At 35.2% G+C, this 23,188-nt stretch overlaps 1 protein-coding gene across 1 annotated transcript in view; it reads right to left on the reverse strand.

The window, feature by feature from the left end:
* Positions 1-21,530: 21,530 nt before the first annotated feature.
* Positions 21,531-23,188, reverse strand: part of LOC149787816 (protein Hikeshi-like) — a 40,894-nt gene continuing 39,236 nt past the window's right edge. The window contains exon 4 of the mRNA XM_089974029.1: positions 21,531-23,091. Coding sequence (XP_089830155.1) covers positions 22,769-23,091 — 323 coding nt within the window. The 3' untranslated portion in view covers positions 21,531-22,768. The remainder of the gene's footprint in view (positions 23,092-23,188) is intronic.

Raw genomic sequence — 23,188 nt, forward strand, 5'->3', positions numbered from 1 at the left:
GATTGTCACATGGTGTAAAGGTCAGTATTGAGAAACAAATGTTGAGTACATATAGTAAAATGAATTGTGTTCTATGTCATAGATAATTTTCAGATACTATTTTTACTGGCCAAACCTATCCCATAGCCGTATCCGGTACGGTCATGCGCATTTGACGTAGGGCAACTCTAGTGACCTGTGACCTACACTTTTTACATGAATAGAACATTTGTCTAAGATCGCCGCAGATAGTAGTAAACAGTACTGTGCCAGTACACAAGTATAAGAATTGAAATGTACGTTTTCATCTAGCATTTGAAAAAATAAATGAGCATCTATTGCTTTATGTTACTGCATCGTGACTTTCATCTAAATTCCGCCCGCCCCCCTCTTATGACTTCATGGTAATGAATAATCCGAAAATAAACAAGTTAACTTGTATAATTAGCAGAAAACAATGAACACCAAAGGCGGCACATCACATATTAAGCAGATTCCTCAAAGATTTGCAATTTAGTTAATAAATTAATTGGGAATGAATGTGAATCCCAAACCTGCTTATAATACATTGGATTGGCTAAAGAATTCACTCTCCCCCCCCCTCTTAGTTGCAAACTTCTTGAACAAATATGGATAATAGTGATGAGTTAACTCATCCTGCGATACATTTGCAATGGCCAGTTGCTACAGTACTATCAGCTATGTGTAACTCGCGATTGACGTCAAGTTGGTTACTTATTCCTTATTCCCGATTGAATAAGGAATAAGTAACCAGTTACCGATTGAATAAATAAAAAAATCCTTTTTGTGTGTGTTGGGGGGGGGGGACCAGTTTTACAGATCCCCCCCCCCTCCAAAAAATATAATAAAGTATTTTGTTTGTATGTTTCCCTTTCAGATATGTTGTATGTTTCATTTTAAAAGAATTTTATTATGAAAAACTTTAGTTTTAATTTTTGATTGGGTATTTATTTTTCCCTAGTGTTATCTTTAGGATTGTTCGTCCGAGCCTGGTTTTATTTTGAAAACATTTTGATAAAGCCAAACAATCCAAGACTGGAATACGACTTAAACTTTCCGCCGGAGCCATCAACGACATAATTAAAACCCGAAGGAATATTTCCACTTCTCGCGGCAATACAGCGCTGAGAGCTGCTGCTGCCCCAGCTGTTGCAAAGGCGGCCGCGTTAGGTGCTTTTGGAACCGCTGATGGAATGGCATTAAAAAAAGCAACGGGAAAAGGTCTGAGACGTCCAGGAACTTATCCAGGAAAAGGTCTGAAACTTCCAGGAACTTATCTAGGAAAAGGTCTGAGACTTCCAGGAACACTACGTTGAACCCACAATGGGGTTTTACACGATGTCAAATTTTGATTTACTTGATGCTGCTGAGCAATTAAAAATAAAAAATTTAGAGGTGTTTTTATGCGAGATCAATTACCAAAACATCCAAACAGCGTTGAAACCGGTATTATTAATCTCGATAACAGTACTGGACATGGAACTCATTGGGTATCATACGCGACTGACCCTCCTGGAATTGTTTATTTCGATTCGTATGGGTTAGCTCCACCGCAGAAATTTATCAAGTATGTCACACCCGTTCACGCAAAAGTTTGGTACTCAACGCTACCAACACAAAAACTAACCGATCCGCCAATATAATAATAATAATAATGACGACTTTTATAGCGCCTAATCTTTAGAAGCTCTAAGCGCTTTACGACATTAGACAACACCTATAAGATAAAAAAAAACAAAACATAATAATATTATTACAAAAACAAACAACATGAAATTAGTAAAAGATTTTTGAAAAATAACAAACATGCTGAGAATATTTCAGGTAGGAAACATTATTAGGTCTATACGTTTGTTCTTGCAGTCGAAATAAGCGAGTTTTGAGAGCCCTCTTGAATGTGATCACTGTCTTTGTCTAAGTTCAGTGGGCAATTCATTCCACGTTGCTGAGCCCTGGTATGCAAAAGAACGCTGTCCATATGACTTTGTTTTCATAGTGGGAATAATTAGTATACGATTGTCAGAAGAGGAGCGTAAGTATCTTGCTGATGTATACACATGGGTGAGGTCGGATAGGTATGTTGGACTAGAGTCCGACAGGGAAATGTAGCACAGAGAACAAATTTTGTGTTTGATTCTGGATCGAATGGATAGCCAGTGTAGGGTACAGAGCAGCGGGGAGGTGTGCTCTGATCGTGGTACTCTTAAGTATGATCCGAGCAGCTGTGTTTTGAACTTTCTGAAGTTTCTGGAGTAGATATTGAGATGAACCAGACAGAATTGAGTTACAATAATCCAGTCTTGAAAGTACTAATAAACACACGTGTTTTAGTGGCATCAACTGAAACATATTTGCGAATTGAGCTGACGCGTCTCAGCTCAAGATATGCAGCCTTGCATATGTTCATGACATGTTGGTGCAATGTGAGAGTACTGTCCAGAGTAACACCTAGGTTTCGTACTGATTGTGTGAATTTAATGTTGGTGCTGCTGATATTTATTGTTTGAGGTAAAGGATGTGGATGAGAAAGTCTTTGTGTTCTGATCAGAACGGCCTCAGTTTTATCATCATTCATCTGCAGCTTGTTACAAGTCATCCATGATTTCACATCAGAAATGCACCTCTCTACACCTTGGATGGTAGCATCAACTTCAGTTGGGTGGCTAGATTTGTATATTTGGGTGTCATCAGCGTACAATTGGTGAGACACTGGATGATGATCTATGACACTTGAGAGCGACAGAGTGTACAGACCCCTGTGCAACACCACAACATAGATCAACTGAGCTGGAGTGTATTCCATTTCCAGATACAATTTGTGTCCTGTTGACCAAGTAGGACTTGAACCACAGTAAGGCTGTATCATGAATGCCAAATACATGCTGGAGACGGTGAAGTAATAGATCATGGTCTATTGTGTCAAATGCTGCAGACAAATCAAGGACGGTAAGGACTGTAATCTTTCCGCTATCCAACGTAGAAAGAATGTCATTAACTGCTTTTAGAAGAGTAGTTTCAGTACTGTGGCAAGGGCGATATGCAGATTGTACATTGCTAAAAAGACTGTTTGAATTTAGATGAGATACAAGCTGGGATAGAACAACCTTTTCTAAGATTTTTTATATGAATGGGAGATTAGAAACTGGGCGGTAGTTTTTTAAATCGTTATGGTCTAGTGTTGGTTTCTTCAGCAGAGGCTTTACAATGGCAATTTTGAAAAATGATGGGAATTCCCCGGATGAGAGAGAGGTATTAATAACATCAGTTAGTGAAGGCAATACTGGATCTAAGCACTCAGGCAGCAGTGATGTTGGAATTGGGTCAAGTTCACATGACTTTGGTGCACTCTTCATCAGAATTGTACGTACGAAATCCAGAGATTTACCGGACGTATTCATTTGGGCTATTACTTCCCCTCTAGGGGATAGAGTCCATCCACGATGGAAGTCCTGACGAATTTCGTCGAGAGGAAACATGGAAATGGGGGCGTCCTGTGGGTGCTGGGTATGAAAAAGAATCTCAAATCTGAATAAATGTTATCAATAGTTTGTACTAATTGGGTTTCTTCTTAGAGCTGATTGATTTCAACGCCTCTTTGACATTATCTAGTTAGGGGCCTGTTCTTAAGTACAAATAATTTGAAGAAAATTTGGTCGATCCCATTTTGAGAAATTTGCAGCTAGATGAAGGAGGTCGGGAACAACACATACCGTAAGAAGATTATATTTTATGAATACAGTTAGGCCATTACATCCCCTCTTTAGAGTTTTTGACATGGCCCATTTTATTATATTCTACCTCTAGGGAATATAGTTCATCTACGATGGAAGTCCTGACGAATTTCATAGAGAGGAGTCATGGATATAAGGGGGAATAGGCTATACGAATCGGGTATGGAAAAAACCCAAAAGTTAATTGATTGTATCAATAGTCTAATAATTGTACTCAAATTTAGAGATTTTTATGTGAACGTCTCTTGTACAGTCTCTAAATTGGGACCCGGTCTAACAGTATGAAATGTTTGAAGAAGGGTCTTCCTGCCGATTTCGAGATTTCGTGGCTAGAGACAGGAGTTCGAGTGATATGTTGTCTCTGGAGGATAAAGTCCACCAAAAAAAGAAGTCCGAACGAATTTCGTCGACAAGAAACAACGATATAAGTGGCGCCCAATGAGTGTCGTGTTTGAACAACACGAGCATGTTAATATATCGTTTCAATAATTTGTTCTAATTTGTTCTCCTACTTAGAGGATTTCGATTTCAGCGTCTCTTGGACAGTATCTAAACAGTACCCGTCCTAGCAATACGAAAACTTTCATAAAGATTCCTCGAGCCGATTTCGAGATATCAGCGGCTAGGTGAAGGTCTGGTTCAATACATGCAGTAAGAAGAATACACCTTACGTTTACATTTTGGCAAATGCGTCTATCCATTCTAGAGTATTCACATAGAACGTTCTTTGATATTGTATCTCAAGTGTATAGATTCCATGGAATATGGCGCTACTGTCATAGTTGGTTTTGTTAATAATGATATTATGGCGTTATTTAGAAGTGCTGTGTACATGATTGATGGAAAAGAAATTGAATCAATTCAGGATAATGTTGATGTTGCCACAAATATATTAGGTTTAGCAAGATATTCAGACGATTATACAAGGATCAGCTGGCCCGTCAATGATGTTTGCCAAGGATAACTCTAACCATCCTGATGACAGACAGTATTTAAGAGTACAAGTAGAACAGAACATTGCAACTAATCCACAACCAGCTAGAATGATAGACAGGCAAGCTGCTGCATTTCCGATATTACATAGCATCAACCCAAATTTCAACTTATGAATTACAGCTCGTCGATTAATGTTAAAAGGTGTTCGTGTACAATTTTCATGCTCTATTCCATTGTCACATATATTTGGATTTTGCAGAAATGTTAGAAAGGTTATTTTTGGAGCTAAGCATACAATTGTACTGGTAAGAAAGGGTGGTGATAATGATGCAATCTGGCGACCAAATTGTGTTGCTGCTGGTAAAATAATATTATTTAAAATTTCACTGTGTATGCCGGTAATGATTCCATCACATGTTGAAGAAAGATTACTTGTTTTATGAATTCAGGTGGTAAATCATTGTTATCGTGGTTCATGATGACCACAGTTAGCGTTCAAAGTGTAGCTGACAGTTTATTTACATGGCATATAGCATCACAGCAAGGAGTTTCTGCACCACGATATATATTTATTGCTTTACGAAATTCTGAACGAATCAATTATCAAGAAACCGTCCAATAATATTTGACACATTTGGAATTTCTGAAGTTTCTTTAAGGATAAACGGACATCAAGAACCATCTGAAGCTATATTGTTAAATTTTGATCAAAATTATATAGCGCGTGTATATCATCGATTAATGACTTTCATGGGACGTGATCAAAATTTTGATACTGGTTTGCAAATATCACAGATTTTACAACACTGTATCTAATCTATTACGTTTCGGCGGAACATTTAGATTTATTTAAGCAATATGATGTTGATATTAATTTTCGAGCTCGTGTAATCACATGTGCAGCTAATTACAGAGCAGTTGCTGTTGTTGTTGTTGTTGTAGGGTTTAACGTCATTTTTCAGCACACGATAGGCTATACATGGCGGCCAGTATTAATGGTGGAGGAAGAACCCGGGAAAACCCCGAAAAGAACCACCGACCCACGAGACGCTACTGGCAAGCTTTCTCACATACCCACATTAGCCGAATCCGAGACTCGAACCCACGCAGACAGAGGTGAGATGGCAGTGATCCGTAACGGAGAGCGCTTTAGACCACTCGGCCACTCGGGGCCCCCAGAGCAGTTGCAGTTATATTTTCAGACAAAAAGCTGTTACTTGAAGGTACTGGTGAAAGAATGAGAGTTATAGACGCACCAGTAAAATATATGTAATTAAATCGCTCATGATATTTATAATGTCATATCATCATGTTAGTGTTAGTCTAACTCCCTGTCAGATTAAAAAACTTCAAACAATATTAGCAAAAAATAATGGAATAAAAATATAAATAAAAAAGACCAGATCATAGATGGCCAAAATAAACTATTATTGTCAGAACGTCAACTCGGGCATTTCAGTGACGTCAAACAATCAAAAATCGGTGATAGACTTTCTGCTGGTGCTATGAAAGACGAATTAAAACGGGTGGTATATTTCCATTTCTTGCAGCTCTACCAGCGTTAGTAGCCGCTGCAGACCCAGCTGTTGCAAAAGCAGCTGCACTTGGTGCTGTTGGAACTGCTGCAGGAATGACATTAAAGAAAGCAACAAGACAAGAAATAAAGACATCTAATAAAAAAAAGGAGGGAGGGGTCTAAGATTGCCAGAAACCCATCACTGGTACGGAAAAAGTCTGATACTTCCATGAACACTTCGCTGATTCTTCCTATGTCCACTTTTGATTTACTCGATGCTGCTAAAATATTAAATATTTAAAAAATTCAGAGGTGTTTTTATGCGTGTTCAGTTATTAAAACAACCAAAACGATTGAAACCGGTATCATTAATCTCGAAAAAAGTTCCGGTCCTGGTACTCATTGGGTGACAGAGGTAATTGATCCACGTGGAATTATTTATTTTGATTCGTATAAGTTGGCTCCACCAAAAGAATTTTTAAATTATGTAAACACAATAAAAACTCCAGTCTGGTATTTAACATTACCAACACAAACAATAACAGATCTGCCAATATGCGGTCGTGAAGTAATTGCTGTACTCGACGCTGTGTCATCATCAACATTACCACCTCATAAAATCAAACACGAGTATACAAATAGACGGTCCGTCGTTTTAAACAGATCTTAAAATATAATGGTTGATATTTACGGAAGATCTTCTAAACAAAAACAAAAACACCGACGGAATAACCCATGAAAATGTAAGTAAACTGATTAGTCATGAAATATCTGAATTATTAAATCTTGCAAATGAAGATCCAAACGAAGTGGTTGTATTTGAAGATAAGTAAGGAAAATTAAAACAAGCAATCTTTCATTGAAAGATATTATCGTTACAATTAATGCAGTGACAGAAAATAGCGTAGCTGTGTTTGATAGTAATGGAAACATTAAACCTGGTGTTACTGTATCAACGATATCAGATAATATTCGTGGTCGATTACTTAAAACCGGTGATACAATGACTGGTTTTCTCAATATGTCTAATAAGAAAATTACTGGTCTTGGAGAACCAGAATCAGAGAATGACTCTGTAACGAAGAAATACATCGATAATAAGAACCTTCCAATGACGAACTCATTATTTTAGTTAATAATGAAATGACTTCATTTAGAACTGATTAGTCTAATCATGTACAATGTTCATGAGTTTTCGTAGAAACATAAATAGATCCATTAATTAATTTTTGGGAAGTCAACCAGTCATCGACATTAAATTCTCCAACATGAAAAGATTACATAGCAGTATATACAGTAGCGTCTGGACAAGCATTATGGTCACCACTTAAAAAATCTATCAAACATCGCGATGAAGTTACCAGTATATACAGGTTCTCAGTACTTGGCGTTACGACATTTACAATATCTACCACAATTTCACGGCGTTATCCACTAACTGGATCCTCTGGATCTATGTTATTGATGCTGGAAGAAAACGACGAGGAAACATTTGTAGTGGAACCGGAAGAAAAAAAAATTCGGCTTGAATTATTATTGGTGTCTTGAATTAGTAACTAAATTCCCACCTACTTAAAATATAATGTGCATTCCAATCAACGTTCAACGTTTTTTGATACAATCGAGCACGTGAATGGCAAACAAAACTAAAAAAAAATATCCTTGACGAATATACAGTAAAAGTAAATAGATATCGCAGACGTGTAGTTGTTGTTGACATAATTGTGTATTCGCCATCTGCTGTTATTGGTGGAACCGGCGTATTATTATCAACAATAACAATGACATCACCAGCAGTTGTGCAAATTTGTGTTTCAGCTGCCTCAACAATTGCTGGCCTTCTTAATATCATCGCAAAAAAACATGTACATGCACAAATACAAAATTGCAGGAGTATATAATAAAATTACACACAGCGACGCTAGCATTCTCTAAATTATCCTCGTTAATATCATCAAGTCTTAGTGATGGAAAAATATTAGATTTTGAGTTCATGGAGATGATTAAAGTTAAAAAGTAAGTAATGACTGTGATAGAATCCACACGTGATTCAGAAAATCAGGATTTAGAAAATAATAATAATAATAATAATAATAATAACAACAACAACAATAACAATAATTAAAATAATGACAATAATAATGACAATAATAATGTCAACTTCGAGCGAGCTACTTCAGCAAATTGTCATCAATAAAATTCCGACAAAAACTACGATCTCAGTGAGCTCAGCTAATCCTGATTTTAGTGTTCCAACTGCAATTCCAGCGAAAAAAATAGCCTAGCACAATTACGAGTATATTACAGCTCGCCAAAAATCAGATCAAAATCATCTGGTGGATTGCCAGCAAATAATTTGCTTGTATTTTCGTATAAAAAATAAACCAGATGGATCTTCCGATTGTCAAGTTGTTTCAATTCCCACGGGTAATTACCAAATCGAACAAATCAACGATGAAATTCGGCTCAGAATTAAATCTGTAATAGCTATTACTGTTCAAGAACCAACATTATCAGCTGCGATAGAAATAAATTCGCAAGATTACATTGTAGATATTTATCAGTCATCAATTAGAAGTATGTTAGGATGGCCAGAAATTCTGCCTGTTTATCAACGACCACCAGAACCACAACGCGACGAATTCTCCACAGACAAGAAAATATTCTTAAAGGATCCAGAATATCGAAAAAAATATCCATGGAATAGTGAATATCATCATTTCGAATTTGATGAAAAAGTTTCTGGTAAACCAAACGTTTTACCTACTACGTAATATGTTGTTAGAGTTCCTTCTATCCTAACAGAAGATTTAATTTTTCTGAAACTCTTAACAAATAATTTATTAATTTATGTGCTAAAAGAATTAAAAATAAACATAAAATTATATTTAATACAATACGAAATTTATTTTCTAGTACCATACAATACTACAATAACGAAGTAAAACAACAAATCATTGAAACAATAATCTGAATCAAGTTACATCAGACCCTGAGAATGTCAATTTAGTTATTACTGAGTCTGTAATACTTTGACAATATAGATTTAATACCAAACCCCGTAAACAATTATTTGCTAATCACTATAAAATAACTGAAGCAGATTTACCAAAATATGTAATACCAGAATTTAGAACCAACGAACTAAAAAAATCAGTCTGTGATCTTTTAAAATTTTACAAAAATTGTTGTCATGAAAACAGCCCCACCAGCAAATAACCTCAAACAACAATGATCCGTGTGGTGGAGGTCGTCATATTTCACCAAGAATTGTAAATATAACATCAACAATCACAGTTAATCTTGTATGTGACGCAACTGATGGTAGCTATCAAATAGATGTTGAAAAATCCAATCAGGCTCAGCAATGATACATTTGCGCCAAGGGGCCCCCCACTGGCCGAGTGGTCTAAAGCGCTCTCCATTCCGGATCACTGCCATCTCACCTCTGTCTGTGTGGGTTTGAGTCCAAGGCTCGGCTAGTGTGGGTACATGGGAAAGCCTGCCAGTAGCTTCTCGTGGGTCAGTGGTTCTTCCCTGGATTTTCCAGGGTTCTTCCTCCATCAGTTATACTGGCCGCCATGTATAGCCTATCTTGTGCTGAAAAATGGCATTAAACCCTAGAACAACAACAACAACAACATTTGCGCCTCAAGTACCTCCTGGACATTTGATCCATTTATCTGGTTTATCTCCATTGTCTAACTTTGTTATTATCAAGAATACATTTCAAACTTACTGACCAATCGGGGCACCTTGATTTCAGAAAAGAAATTCTGAGTATAAATTATATGCAAGATCATAGATCTTCACGTTCGTGTTTGATTTTCAATCAGGGGAAATAAAATGTTATAACAGAATTCATTTATTTTACTGATTCGCTTCCAGATTTCAGGTAAATGGTATATAAAAAACGAAAATCAGATTTTATAATTTGATGGAGTATATGCTACTCAAAATTGTTAAAATTAGTTAAATTTTTTAATTTGAAGGGTATATGATGCTAAAAATTATTGAAATACTGCTGAAAACAGAAAATTACATAATAAACATTATTATCAGATTAAATATTATAATTCTATTCTTCAGTGATTCTCGAATTTGATGGGGTATATGGTACTTTAAATTGTGAAAATCAGATTTTGTAATTTGATGGGGTAATAGCTAATAAAAACAATGAAAATTTCATCAAAAACAGAAGAAAAAAAGAAAAAATGACATAATAATAATCAGGAAGAATAAAGAAGTAAATCTGAATCCTGTGACAAAGAAAACGATAAATATTATAATCTGAATAAATATTAACTTTCACTTTGACAATCACTAGCCATGACAGGGTCCCAGTTGCCGTAACTTTCATTTTCATCAGTGTCACTACTCTCCCTTTCACAATCCCCCTTAGTGACGTTATTACATTCACTGACTGCACTTTCTCTTGCACAATCACTAATGACAGCACTTTCATTTTCACGATCTGATATAATTATTCTCAACTGTCTCACGCGCGTGCTAATCTTTTTTGTTTCGCATTCATGAGCTAATTATGATCTAATTTTTTTTCAATCGCGCGTGAGATACGAATTTTTTAACTTTTGTATCTTTGATCGTAGCCAAGGAATGGAACATATACTGTTGGATGAGCTTAATGAATGTATAATCTGCTGGTAGTGTATATCTATCATCGAATGTTCGTGTTTGTAATGATTCAAAATCACAACAACAACAAAAAATGTCAGGGTCAAGTTGAATTTTTATACCGTCATGTTTTAAATTTTTAATTGCAGAAATAATAACATTAATATTTTCAATGTTCATTATATAATGAATATAAATGTATATATTTATATAAAATATATATTTACGATAAAAAATATTTATATATTTATTGTATTATTATAGAGTATTATTATTATATATTATACTATATACAATCTTATTTCTAAGGACAGCACAACACATACTCTTAATTATAGTAGCATATTCACAGCATTGTATTAAGCTATTTACAGCGTATATACAATCTTAAGTCTAAGGACAGCACAATACATATAGTAGCATATTTATAGCATTATATTAAGCTATTTACATCACTATATACAATTTTAATTATCAGGACAGCACAAAATTAACTTAATTAACTTAATTCTATGGATGGCACAGTACATATAATGTTAATTCTAAGGACGGCACAATACATATACGGGGCCTTCTTTACATGCAACAGAGTTCTGCACACACACACACACACACCAATAATCAACCCTGGTAAAGTGACATGGTGGGAAGGTGTATTTTTTCTGTTTAAGTACGAGCTTGGGGTGGACCACCACTTTTTAAATGAAAAATTGCGAAATATCGCCACCAGTCATGGGATTAGAACACCGGAACTCTAGTATCAGATTCCAACACGCTAGTACTGCGCTACGGACACATCTTACAGATATATTTCTGAAGTTATTATTAAGTTACCTAAACTGGATTCCTACAAAGGAGTATACTGAGTAAATCAACCTGCAGTGTGGATTTATTTTCCATTTTCCAGGACACATCGTATTAAAATAATCATATATTGTATATATTGTTGCTTTTGACTGAGTCAGTTTTAAAATATATGTATTTCTGTATAACAGAGATCTAAAAATTACTGTATTATAAAGAGGCCGATTAATTTTCTGCCTTGACTTTGTCAAGGGAGACGAAATTGGAAGATGTAAACATCCTTTCACTAATCTGAACTATTACAAAATTACATTACTTCACTGATACTTATTATCACACAGATGATTAAATTATTGTATATTTGTATATAATTAGTTACAACGATAAAAAAAATAATGCAATTACGCACTAACAAGCAAGATAACGGCTTAATTACTCTACCGGAAATAGCTTAGCTTGACAGTTATCTCCCTTAAACAGTAATAAAATATTTTTTGTTTATATTTCTTCGAAAACACCAATTTGTATATTTTATATGCGACATGTACCAAACACGAGTAAATATCAAAATATTTTCCAGCTGCGTTCATTGATTGAAATATTTCTTCAGTTTCTGTATTTACGGATTGAACTGCCCTTTTTGCAATTGTTTTATATCTTCCAGCATTTCCAAATTTGCATTTCTGACTGTGTAATTACTCATAAATTTTCTGGATTTGAATCAATATGATCCAGCACAAGACCATCTTTGATTCCTCCCTGAAAACATCCATAGACAAACCTATGATAAAAAATATCTTTTTTGCCCAGCAGTAAATTTGACCATATTATTAACAGCGACTGTTTTTTTTAGGTGACAGTTTCTTATTACACCATCATGACATGCCTCATAATTCTTGATGATAGGCTGTTTTACAAATTCTTTTGCTCCATTTTATATAATAGTATTATTTGTCTAAATGATAATTTTGAAAATCTAGTGAGATAATCTTCTGAGCTTTTTATGACCTTGTCATTATTGTCTGTATTATTTTTTTATCATAATATCTCTTAAGTGCTTTGTAATTTTTACCATCACACTGCACACACAACTGCGTTTCTCCTCTATCCCCAACACTACATTTCAAACATGGTTTAGGTCCTAAACTCCCTCTGCATACACTTTGTAAGTGAAGTCCAAAGAATTTGTTTATGCAAGCTTTGTTAAAGGGAGTCGTAGAACCTATCAGAAACCATTTGCATTTATTCTTTTTTTGAATCATATATATATATATATATATATATATATATATGTGTGTGTGTGTGTGTGTGTGTGTGTGTGTGTGTGTGACTTAATTATAATATGAATGAGTTTTGAGATATTATCAGCAATTAAGATTAAACCTGAATATAGATATATAGATTCGATCTTGATAGAAGAATCCCTGATCGACGAAGAAGAGCTCTGGTTGATCTGATGGAAACTCTGATTGAAAGTATTTGTGACGCCAAGGAAGAATTTCATGACGATGGTGCATATCATGTGTGGTCAACATTTATGCGCAATGATGAAGTCATCAATGCTACAATGAACAACCAATGAGCGGTGACGAATATTATCTCGACAATCAAAGATATTTTTTCAGAGCAATGTTTAATAAGGAAGTAGGCGATACTTGGATTATCACTGACAAACGTGACCCTGTCCTTCATAATGAAAAAGTTGCCGTATTAAGTAAAAATTCCTAACCAGGAATGTTGACTGGTATTGACAAACTGTATTATGAAAGAGCATATCCTATAACCATGGTTATTTAAGCAATATATCTGATGAATGATAAATCCAGCATTCATGATCTAAAACCGATGAAATTGTCAAGGCTAAATTGTGTAGCTGAACTAGTAACGGAACATTTTACAATTTTGACTAATGGAAATGGTTCAAAGGATAAAAGATGTAAAATAATTAATGATTGGGCAGAAATAGTTACAGATAGTGGAGCATCTATCAAAGACGTCGCCGAGCTAGGAAAGAAATTAAAATTTCCAGTAATGGTAAAAACTATAAAAGGAGAGATTTTGTACAAATCAAAGTATAAATCGAAAGGAGCTTCAATTGAAATTATTGATCATAGTGCGCATGCGTAGACTAATACAGTAACAATATTTCCACGAAGTCGAATTGTTAAATTTTACCACGGAGATATATTTGATTTTATTAATAGCTCTGAATGATCCTGTATCAGTATGGTTATTTCAGAGTTCCGATGATGGAAACTATAATCAGTTTGTATGACCTAATGGAGATATTTATCAGACAGAATCTCTCCGTGAAGAAATGAAAGATACTGCGTCAAAATACACCCATGAGGATGTCATGCATGAAATGTTTCTCAGTAACTGTTTTACAATTTCATCAGTCGTGCCTCATTTTGCTAGAGAGAAAAATTTATGGAAGCCTATGAGGTTTGATTTTCTCAATGATATAATATCGAGTTGTGTTGAATATGGACACGGTGGATTATGGAATAACAGATACAATTATAAAGATGTTACCTTGGTTGATATGGTTGCATGTTATCCCGAAGTTTTCTTAGAAGAGAGAATGTTCAAAATATCAGATTTGGATATCCAGTACAAGAGATGACCAGAGTATTGATAAACAGACCATTACCAGATTCTGACCTTTCTGGATTTGCTTGTATCGAGTTACTTAAGTTTGCAGAAAATCTTCATCCAATTTGTTATGTCTGGTTTGGCAAACAAAAAAATCCGACAAAATGTGGGCACCAACAGTATTATTACAGTATATGCTCTATGTAAAAATACTGATATCGTTGACTGTTGTTGTTGTTGTTGTTATTGTAGGGTTTAATGCCATTTTTCAGCACATGATAGGCTATACATGGCGGCCAGTATTAATGGTGGAGGAAGAACCCGGGAATACCCCGGAAAGAGCCACCGACCCACGGGAAGCTACTGGCAAGCTTTTTCACATATCCACATTAGCCGAATTCGAGACTCGAACCCACGCAGACAGAGGTGAGATGGCAGTGATCCGTAACGAAGAGCGCTTTAGACCACTCGGCCACTCGGGGTCCCCGATATCATTGACTGTAAGTGAAGCAATTATATCATATCATCAGCAGAAAGGAGTTTGGTTACCACAACAAAAGAAATATTCTGGTGATGAAAATCTTGATGTTACTGATTTTGAGAATAAAATTGCAAAAGATCTTGGCAGAAAAATGATCGGTAAATTCATCCAAGGAGGATCATATGATTATAAACGACATTGTACAAGATTAATTACAGATGATGCTGAACTTGATTTTATAACTGCTAATACAATGAATAGAAACACATTTATAAGTCAAAGTAATTTTAATTTATCCGACGAATTTAAATTGAGTACAATTGTGAGTTATATTGATGGTGAGTCACCGCAGTTTAATCATTTAAGATCTTTCAATACGCGTACGTTTCAATAAATCTATTATTGATGATAAATAGAGTTTACTGTCAGAGTCGCTACAGATTCATTTTATATCAATAAAAAAAATACAGGATTGCTTGAACAACTACATATCGGCACTTATGCATCATGGGGTGACTGGTGAATAAAACAAGAAAATATACTTAATTATTCTGAATCCGCTGATGTTGAAATTAAGGATACTTATTACCAAAAAAATCAAATATTAAAATTGTTATCTGCATTATTGGTATATGATCCTGTGACCAGAAATGAGATTGTTTATCTCAATGAGCCAGAAGGTTCTGGTAAAGGAATTCGTGTGATCGAATGATTTTGGAATTAAGATATAGTTGTATTAACACCTACACACAGACTCGCAAGAGAAATGAATGAAAGAAATATTAAATCATGTACTTATCACAAATTCTTTCGATGGAAGGGAGATAAATGGACCCAGGAACGAATGGGCAAGAAAAATATTCCAAGATTTATTGTTTGGGATGAAAAATGAACAGTTTCATTAGAAAAGTTAAAAATATTTCTTGATTGGTTATTGACGAAAAATACTGCTGTAATAATGTGCGGCTATCATGGTCAACCACCACCTTTTGTTGGATTGTCTGCACATAAATGGCTGAAGAATTTTGCGGATTATTATGAAGAAATAACTGATGATCAGAGAGTGCTTGATCCAGAATTAAGAGAGTTTAAGAAATTAATCAGACTACAACCAAATAAAATTCAATGTGAAATAATGTGTGAAATAATTTCAGAAACTCCTAAAAGCAATTTTTGGAATTTATGGAGACCAGCTGATTTGATAGTCTGTTCCAATTAGAAAGATAGTTCATGATACACTTCAACAACAATTATTTATGTTACATAAATGAAAAGTTTAAAATCTACCCGTACCATTGTGTTATTGACCAGCAGATACACAACGACAAAATATTGAAGTTGATATACCAGAACGTCAGAGAAAAAAAATCTTGTGTTAAACGATATTTAGTTCCTGTAAGTGTTGTTGTGAGTGCGTTAACTATGGACAAAACTTCATAGATGCTAGGATATGTAATGATGATTCATTCATCATAAGGATTAACCATCTCTGATCCAAATGTTTGGATCATCGATGATCGTATTGAATGGTCAAACTTAGTTTACCTGTGTCTCAAGTCAGAAGAATATCTCAGTTGCAGAGGGTTATCATACACTTCACAGAAAATAATAATCAAATTCAGAAAACTAATGATGATATAGTAAGGACAAAATTAGTTATAAAGAGTGTGACAAAAAAATAAGCATGACTTTGATCTCGATGCTGAATTTATCACGACATTGAAACAAGACAGAATAATCATTGTGTGAGCTGTAACGCAGTAATGTTGTGGCAATATTCAAATCATAATCCAAGACAGTTTACCATAGATATAATAGTAGTCTTGGTCACACATGCAAAAATGTGATTCTGACCTGTCTTGAATGTAATCGACGTCGAGGTGCAAGTTTACAAAAGTGAATGCAGTGGTAATTTTGTCTCTTCTGGAATTACCTGTAATTGTTCTCGTACAAATCCACATTGAGGAGCAGTTGAATCTATTCTGTAGATTGCAGGTCCACCCGTGGATCTTACCATGCTGAAAAATGTATGTGTCGTAATACTCCAAATAGCATCAGTCGTTCTTTTTTTACCACCTTCAAGTTCACTGGGTTCATATAAATATCTTACAGTCACATTACCTAGTACTGGTTGTTTTGAAAAGTCATGTCATTGTATTGGTATGTTTTTTTTTTTTGTAATCGCATTAGAAATTGCACTAGTAATTTCATTATTTAATGCAGCTAACACACTTGGTAATCTTGCAACCCATTCACGAGATCTCATCTTTCTGAATCATTTCCTTTGCATATTGATATACAAACAATCGCTCAGTGTTCGATTAAATCATTCAACAATTGCCTGATCATGATGAATTGCGGTATGTCCTTGTCTGATTTTGACATTGTTTTTTCATCAGAGATGATACTTCACCAAGAAATTCCTTGCCAGGATTAACCTGTAGTAACTGTGGCCATCACAAGGGTCCTCGCTGATAAATTCGTTCAAAAGCAGTACTTAATTTGTTTAGGTTGTGGTAGATAAATTTGCCATATCGCCTGTAGTGCTAACCAATTTGCAGCAACAAAACGACATGTAATATTTGCTGCATCAGCAAGTTTACTAATTGCTGCTCTACCCCTCCAATATCCTCTTGGGCTATAATATATATAGATTCAATTATTTGTTAAATAATTACCAGCCCCTATTACTAGCTTACCTTTCATCGCAGATCCTATCAACCAATTAGCTAATGATTCTCTGAAAGATTTATTTTTTATGGAATTAAATCAATTTCACATCTGCAATATGTCGCTGTTGTAAATCCTTATTTTTATATGCTACATCACGAACGTGACATAATTAATCAATTGCATTTACTGGATATTCTCCAGGTCTTGGTTGATCTCGCTCGTCAAGTCGGATTCCAGGACCACAATAATTATATCCTGGAAGGTGCTTTTCTCATAAGTATTTAGCCCATGGAGTTCCTGGTAATATTCCTAATGAATTAGCGATATCACCACCAAACACTTTATGTCCGGAGATAAATTTATATTTTTTTGTACCACATTTCACACACTTGCCTTTAAGTGCAAGCTTTTTATTTTTTGTTATTATTGTTGTTAATCCACTGTTGGGGTCAATACTCTACATCGAACACAATATAGATCCATATTATTTATTATATTTGTACAACATGGCTGTCATTGATATCTCAGCGACATGAAAGCAAGAGCCAGTAAAACATCATCCAGTGCACCAAATTCTATCAGAGCAATTATCAAAAGTCCTTCTGGGTCTGGTAAGACGCAATTATTACTTAATCTGATAATGAGAGGGCTCAAATGCGATAAGTTGTATTCAGTAGCTCCGTCAGTTGATGATCAGAGATGCTACGTGGCGCTTAAAGATTTTAATGAAAATGCAAAATTGTTGAACGGAGGACGGCAATGATATTATTAATTCTATCACTGATATTGATGAAGTCCCATCTGTAGATGACCTTGATGAATTTATTAAAAATCTCATAGTATATGATAATGTGATGCTGCACAAACAGTCAAATCAAGCTAGAATATTTTCTAGAGGAAGACACAAGAACACTGATGTGATTTATGTTACTCAGCGATATACACAAATACCTAAAGTGATCAGAGATAACTGTAATATTTAAGTTGTGCTTAATGGAGTCGATACACATACTCTGCGAAATATTCATCAGACTTTGTGTAGTGGGGATATGGACATGATTAAGTTCAAAAACTTCTTTTCAAAAGCACAATCTACCACACACGGATTTATCATGATAAATTTACATGATTCTCAATCGCGATATCGTATAGGTCTTGATACAATCTTTGGTTGAGGGATTGATATAATAATGATTTAATTATTCACACAATACAGCAGCAGAGAGGGTATGACCAAAAATGAGTGTCACATTGGGTAAACAAACAAACCCCACAAATTTTGAAAAACACAAACAACATAAATAAAGTAACAAAATAAACTAACCCAATTAGAGAAACTCTCAGGTTTTGTTAGAGGCTTCGGTTTGACGTCATTGACCTTTTATTTTCTTTTCTCTTCGAAAACTTTATTTTTCAAAAATAGACCTTCCAGCAAGTGGTCTGTTCACCCTCTCTGCTGCTATCTATACTGTGAGATAGAGATTATTGTGAGAAATACCCAAATTTGTTTAAAGGCCTTGGGAAAACAAAATGACTCTATAATATAACTCTGGACAAAAATGACAAACCGTGAACCTTGTACCTTATCTATTCTATTTTAATCACCTTCCATTCGGAATCAGTTCCATGCCCAATTTCTTTTCTTCAAAAAAGGATGTTGGAAACTCAAAAGCGACATGGCTAAATGCTCTGTCACATGGATGATGTTCTTGTTTTTCGGGAAACACAAAAGCATACACGATGAAAGGCAAAAAGTGCTATGAAATCAATTTAAAAAGCTCTGAAGTCATAAAAGTTTGAATTTTCAAAATCTATTAGGTTTCTTATTGTTAATGAAAATAATTGCCAACCTGATCCTGACAAAAATGGAAACTCTGAAATGTGTAACAGATATATGTCGATTACGTGAGCTTTTGAAAGGTAAAAACTTGTGGACTTGGGGTCCAGATCAAGAACAAGCTTCTACATATATCAAGAAATGATATAGTAAAAAACCTTTGGAATGTTATGATCCAAACAATTGTATCGGCAAATGCATCTTAATTTCGACTAGGTGCCACACTAAGACAGAAGCATATGAACGCTTGAACAGCTATTTAATTGTATCACAATTCAAACTTAAAACATACAGTAAGCCATTAGTCCCACTAATGAGCACAAAAACCTTGGGAGATTTAGCCTCAAGAAGTCAACGCTTTAGAATGCATTTGATGAGATTCAACTTTTCTATTGTTCATGCTGTTGGTTGTTGTTGTTGTAGGGCTTAATGCCATTTTTCAGCACACGATAGGCTATACATGGCGGCCAGTATTACTGGTGGAGGAAGAACCCGGGAAAACCCCCGGAAAGAACCACGGACCCACGAGAAGCTACTGGCAAGCTTTCTCACATACACACATTGGCTGAATCCGAGACTCGAACCCATGCAGACAGGGGTGAGATGGCAGTGATCTGTAACGGAGAGTGCTTTAGATCACTCGGCCACTCGGGGCCCCCCTCTTGCTGTTGGCAAAATCTATTAGCTGCCAATCCTTTATCCAGAACACGTTTAAGTTATCACTCTGAGAGTGACAGAAAATTGAAAGGCCAGGTGAACTAAACTCTGTCAAAACTGTTCAAATGAAAAGATGCTCACCTGATTCAAGAACAATAATATGCTTGCACCAATTGTTTGTTCTTCATAAAAATATTGTACATTTTATATCTATTCCCAATGTATTTGGGTTTAAAGAAGAAGGACTTAACAGATTAACCCCTAGCGAAGACTTAACGGGACAGGAGGTAGTAGTCTACTGCCGAGCTCTGTAGCGTCATGGTCATGCATGATACACTAATGTGGGTGGTATTATAGAACGGTAGACAGATGTAGCTCTACAATGATATCAAATAATCTGGAATATCTAGTTGCACTACAAAATACAGATTTAAAAAAAAACTTTTCTGGACCCGACTTTTTTAAAACCCAAAATTCGCCCGTGGTCGGAATCCGATTTTTTTGTTTGGATTTTAGACTTCTTGGTCTCAGATCTAAGGCAAACCAGTATGAACTGCAAACAGACAGATGAGCCTTTGCAAAATAGGATAAGATGGGCATTTGGAATAAAGAGTGGTCTCCATACAAAAATAATGGCTCCGTTTAGGAAAAAAAAAAGAAAGAAAAAAAAGAACTCCCACTGTTACCCTTCTGATCATGCACGAGTCAAATAGCCAATGAAAAATGATGTTTCTAGCACAAATAGGCAGTATTTATTGAAAGATGACCGGGGATTTGGTGTTTTTGAGTCTATTCAGAAATAGCTTTCAAAATGTGTTTCCTAATCGATTTTCAGGCGAAAATGACAAAAAGCTCCTGGGGTTAATGGGTTAAACAGTACATTTTGATGGCATTACCAAATTTGAATATTCCTTACATATTTAATCACTTGTGCATCGACATTGCACATAAATGACAAATTTAGCAATTCCTTGATGATTTGTAAAAAAAATAAAAATCCTTGTTAACACATTAACCCTAGCGACAACTTAATGGGACAGGAGGTAGTAGCAAAAATAAAAATCCTTGTTAACACATTAACCCTAGCGACAACTTAACGGGACAAAAGGTAGTAGCCTACTGCAGAGCTCTGTAGCGTCATGGTCATGCAAGATACACTAAAGTGGGTGGTATTATAGAAAGGTAGACAGATGTAGCTCTACAATGATACCAAATAATCTGGAATATCTAGTTGCACTGTAAAATACAGATAAAAACTTTTTTTAACCCAAAATTCGCCCGTGGTCGGAACCTGATTTTTTTGTCCGGATTTTAGACTTTCTGGTCTCAGATCTAAGGTAAACCGGTATGAAGAGTGGTCTCCATACAAAAATAATGGCTCCGTTTAGCAAAAAAAAACAAATTCCAACTTGTACCCTTCTGCTCATGCTTAAGTCAAATAGCCAATGAAAAACGATGTTTCTGACACAACTAGGCAGCATGTTATTGAAAGATGATCGGGGATTTGGTGTTTTCGAGTCTATTCAGAAACAGCTTTCAAAACGTGTTTCCTACTCGATTTTCAGGCGAAAATGACAAAAAGCTCCAGGGGTTAATGTGATAAAAATTCCATGTGACATTTCTTGGATAAACACTGTTAACTGTGTAATAATGAAATTACACATGTTTAGGTAGTTTGAAACATATTTTAATGTCATGAAGAATTATACAAAAGAATCCCTATGAACATGGTTTCATCAAGCATCCTGGATGACTCAAAATAGCATTCTTGGCCTGAACAGTGTTTGTCATTGACATATCACCAGAACTAAAACAGCCACTTGATTTGAAAATGTTAACACCTCACTTAAGATATTATTTATGGTTGAAAGTAGAAAGATTATGCAATTTGGAAGAAAATAATAAACTATTAAACAATTTATACAGTTTATTGTGTCTAACCTTAAGTCAGCAGATGTCCTCTTAGTCAAACAAGTTTATTGTAACATGTGTCATAAAATGATTGATCACACCTTGCTTGGGACAAGACTGACTTAAGCTAGGGCTGGTTAAATATAAAGATAAATTGGCATGGATTCAAAATTACAGTCAATAATGGTAATCAATAATGGATCAGTTAAAAAAACACATTCCAACAAAAGCTTGATACATAATCAAAAATAATCCCCACAAAACAATAAATCAATGATAAACATGTTTTTCTAATGAATCAATCAATCACACACTGTACTGAAACTGAAAATTCAGGAAATGTGATGCTGTTATAACATGTTTCTACTGTACTTATAATCATAAATGCAAGTAAGAACTGTAACAAATGGCATGCCTCTGATGAGTTGTTGATATATCAAAGACCATGACACCCATCACTTTTTTCAGCACCTAAGCTCAAGAAGACAATGGTGAGAAGTGAGTGATATGTAAAGGCAATTGCCTTTGACCATTTGGCCTCCCCAGGGCCCCCCAGCAGGATAACCCAAAGGCAGGATTGGTACTGGAAGTAAGGGAAGCATTATGCTGCTATATATTAAAAAAAGACAGTAGTAACTGGATGCAAAACCAGGGGCAGAATTGGTACTGAGAGAAGGGGAAAATGTGATATTATATTCCAAATAAGTGAATGTGGTTGGGTGTTACCATTATCAAACTACAAAATGATGGGAAAATCCTTAACTTATCAATCAATCCACAAACATATCTATCACAAATGGATGACCCAAATGCAAGATGGCCCCATCTACAGAGGAACAAAATTGCATTGATTTCTGCACATAACTGTTTTGCTTACATGCATATAATCATAAACAGTGTTATAATCAAACATCTTGTAAATATTTAGTTCAATGTGTGCAGATAACACCTTTTTTAATTTTTTTTGGTGTGATAGTCAATAAAAACAAATGCTATGACCGCCAGAAATAAGGATTCTGCTGCAACCTTCTGTGGAAATTCTGAAACCAATTTCTCAGTGTGCTCATTGGCACATATGTTTCTGTGGGGTTTGGCATCATCTGTGACTGAGTAACTGCAAATGAAGAGGAATAATTAAATAAGTTCTCAAGCATTTTGGTGGAAAATTCTAAGAATGGCTCTACAGTTGAAGTGTTTGCTAATATTTCAGGTGTCTGCTGAACTAGCTGATCCAGGGGTTCAGCAGAAATTCCAATCTGAGCCAAATGAGACTGGTCTATTTGTCCGAATGGATGACTGGTACATACATCTCCTCCTGCAAAAGTAAAAAACAAAACATTTTTTTCCCCATGAGACAATCTGATTTAATGTTGATCATTTTACTTGTCTTTTATCTCCTGGGACTAAATTTG

Source organism: Sinohyriopsis cumingii, chromosome 11, assembly GCF_028554795.1.
Source record: "Sinohyriopsis cumingii isolate HCF-2022 chromosome 11, ASM2855479v2, whole genome shotgun sequence".
NCBI lineage: Eukaryota > Metazoa > Mollusca > Bivalvia > Unionida > Unionidae > Sinohyriopsis > Sinohyriopsis cumingii.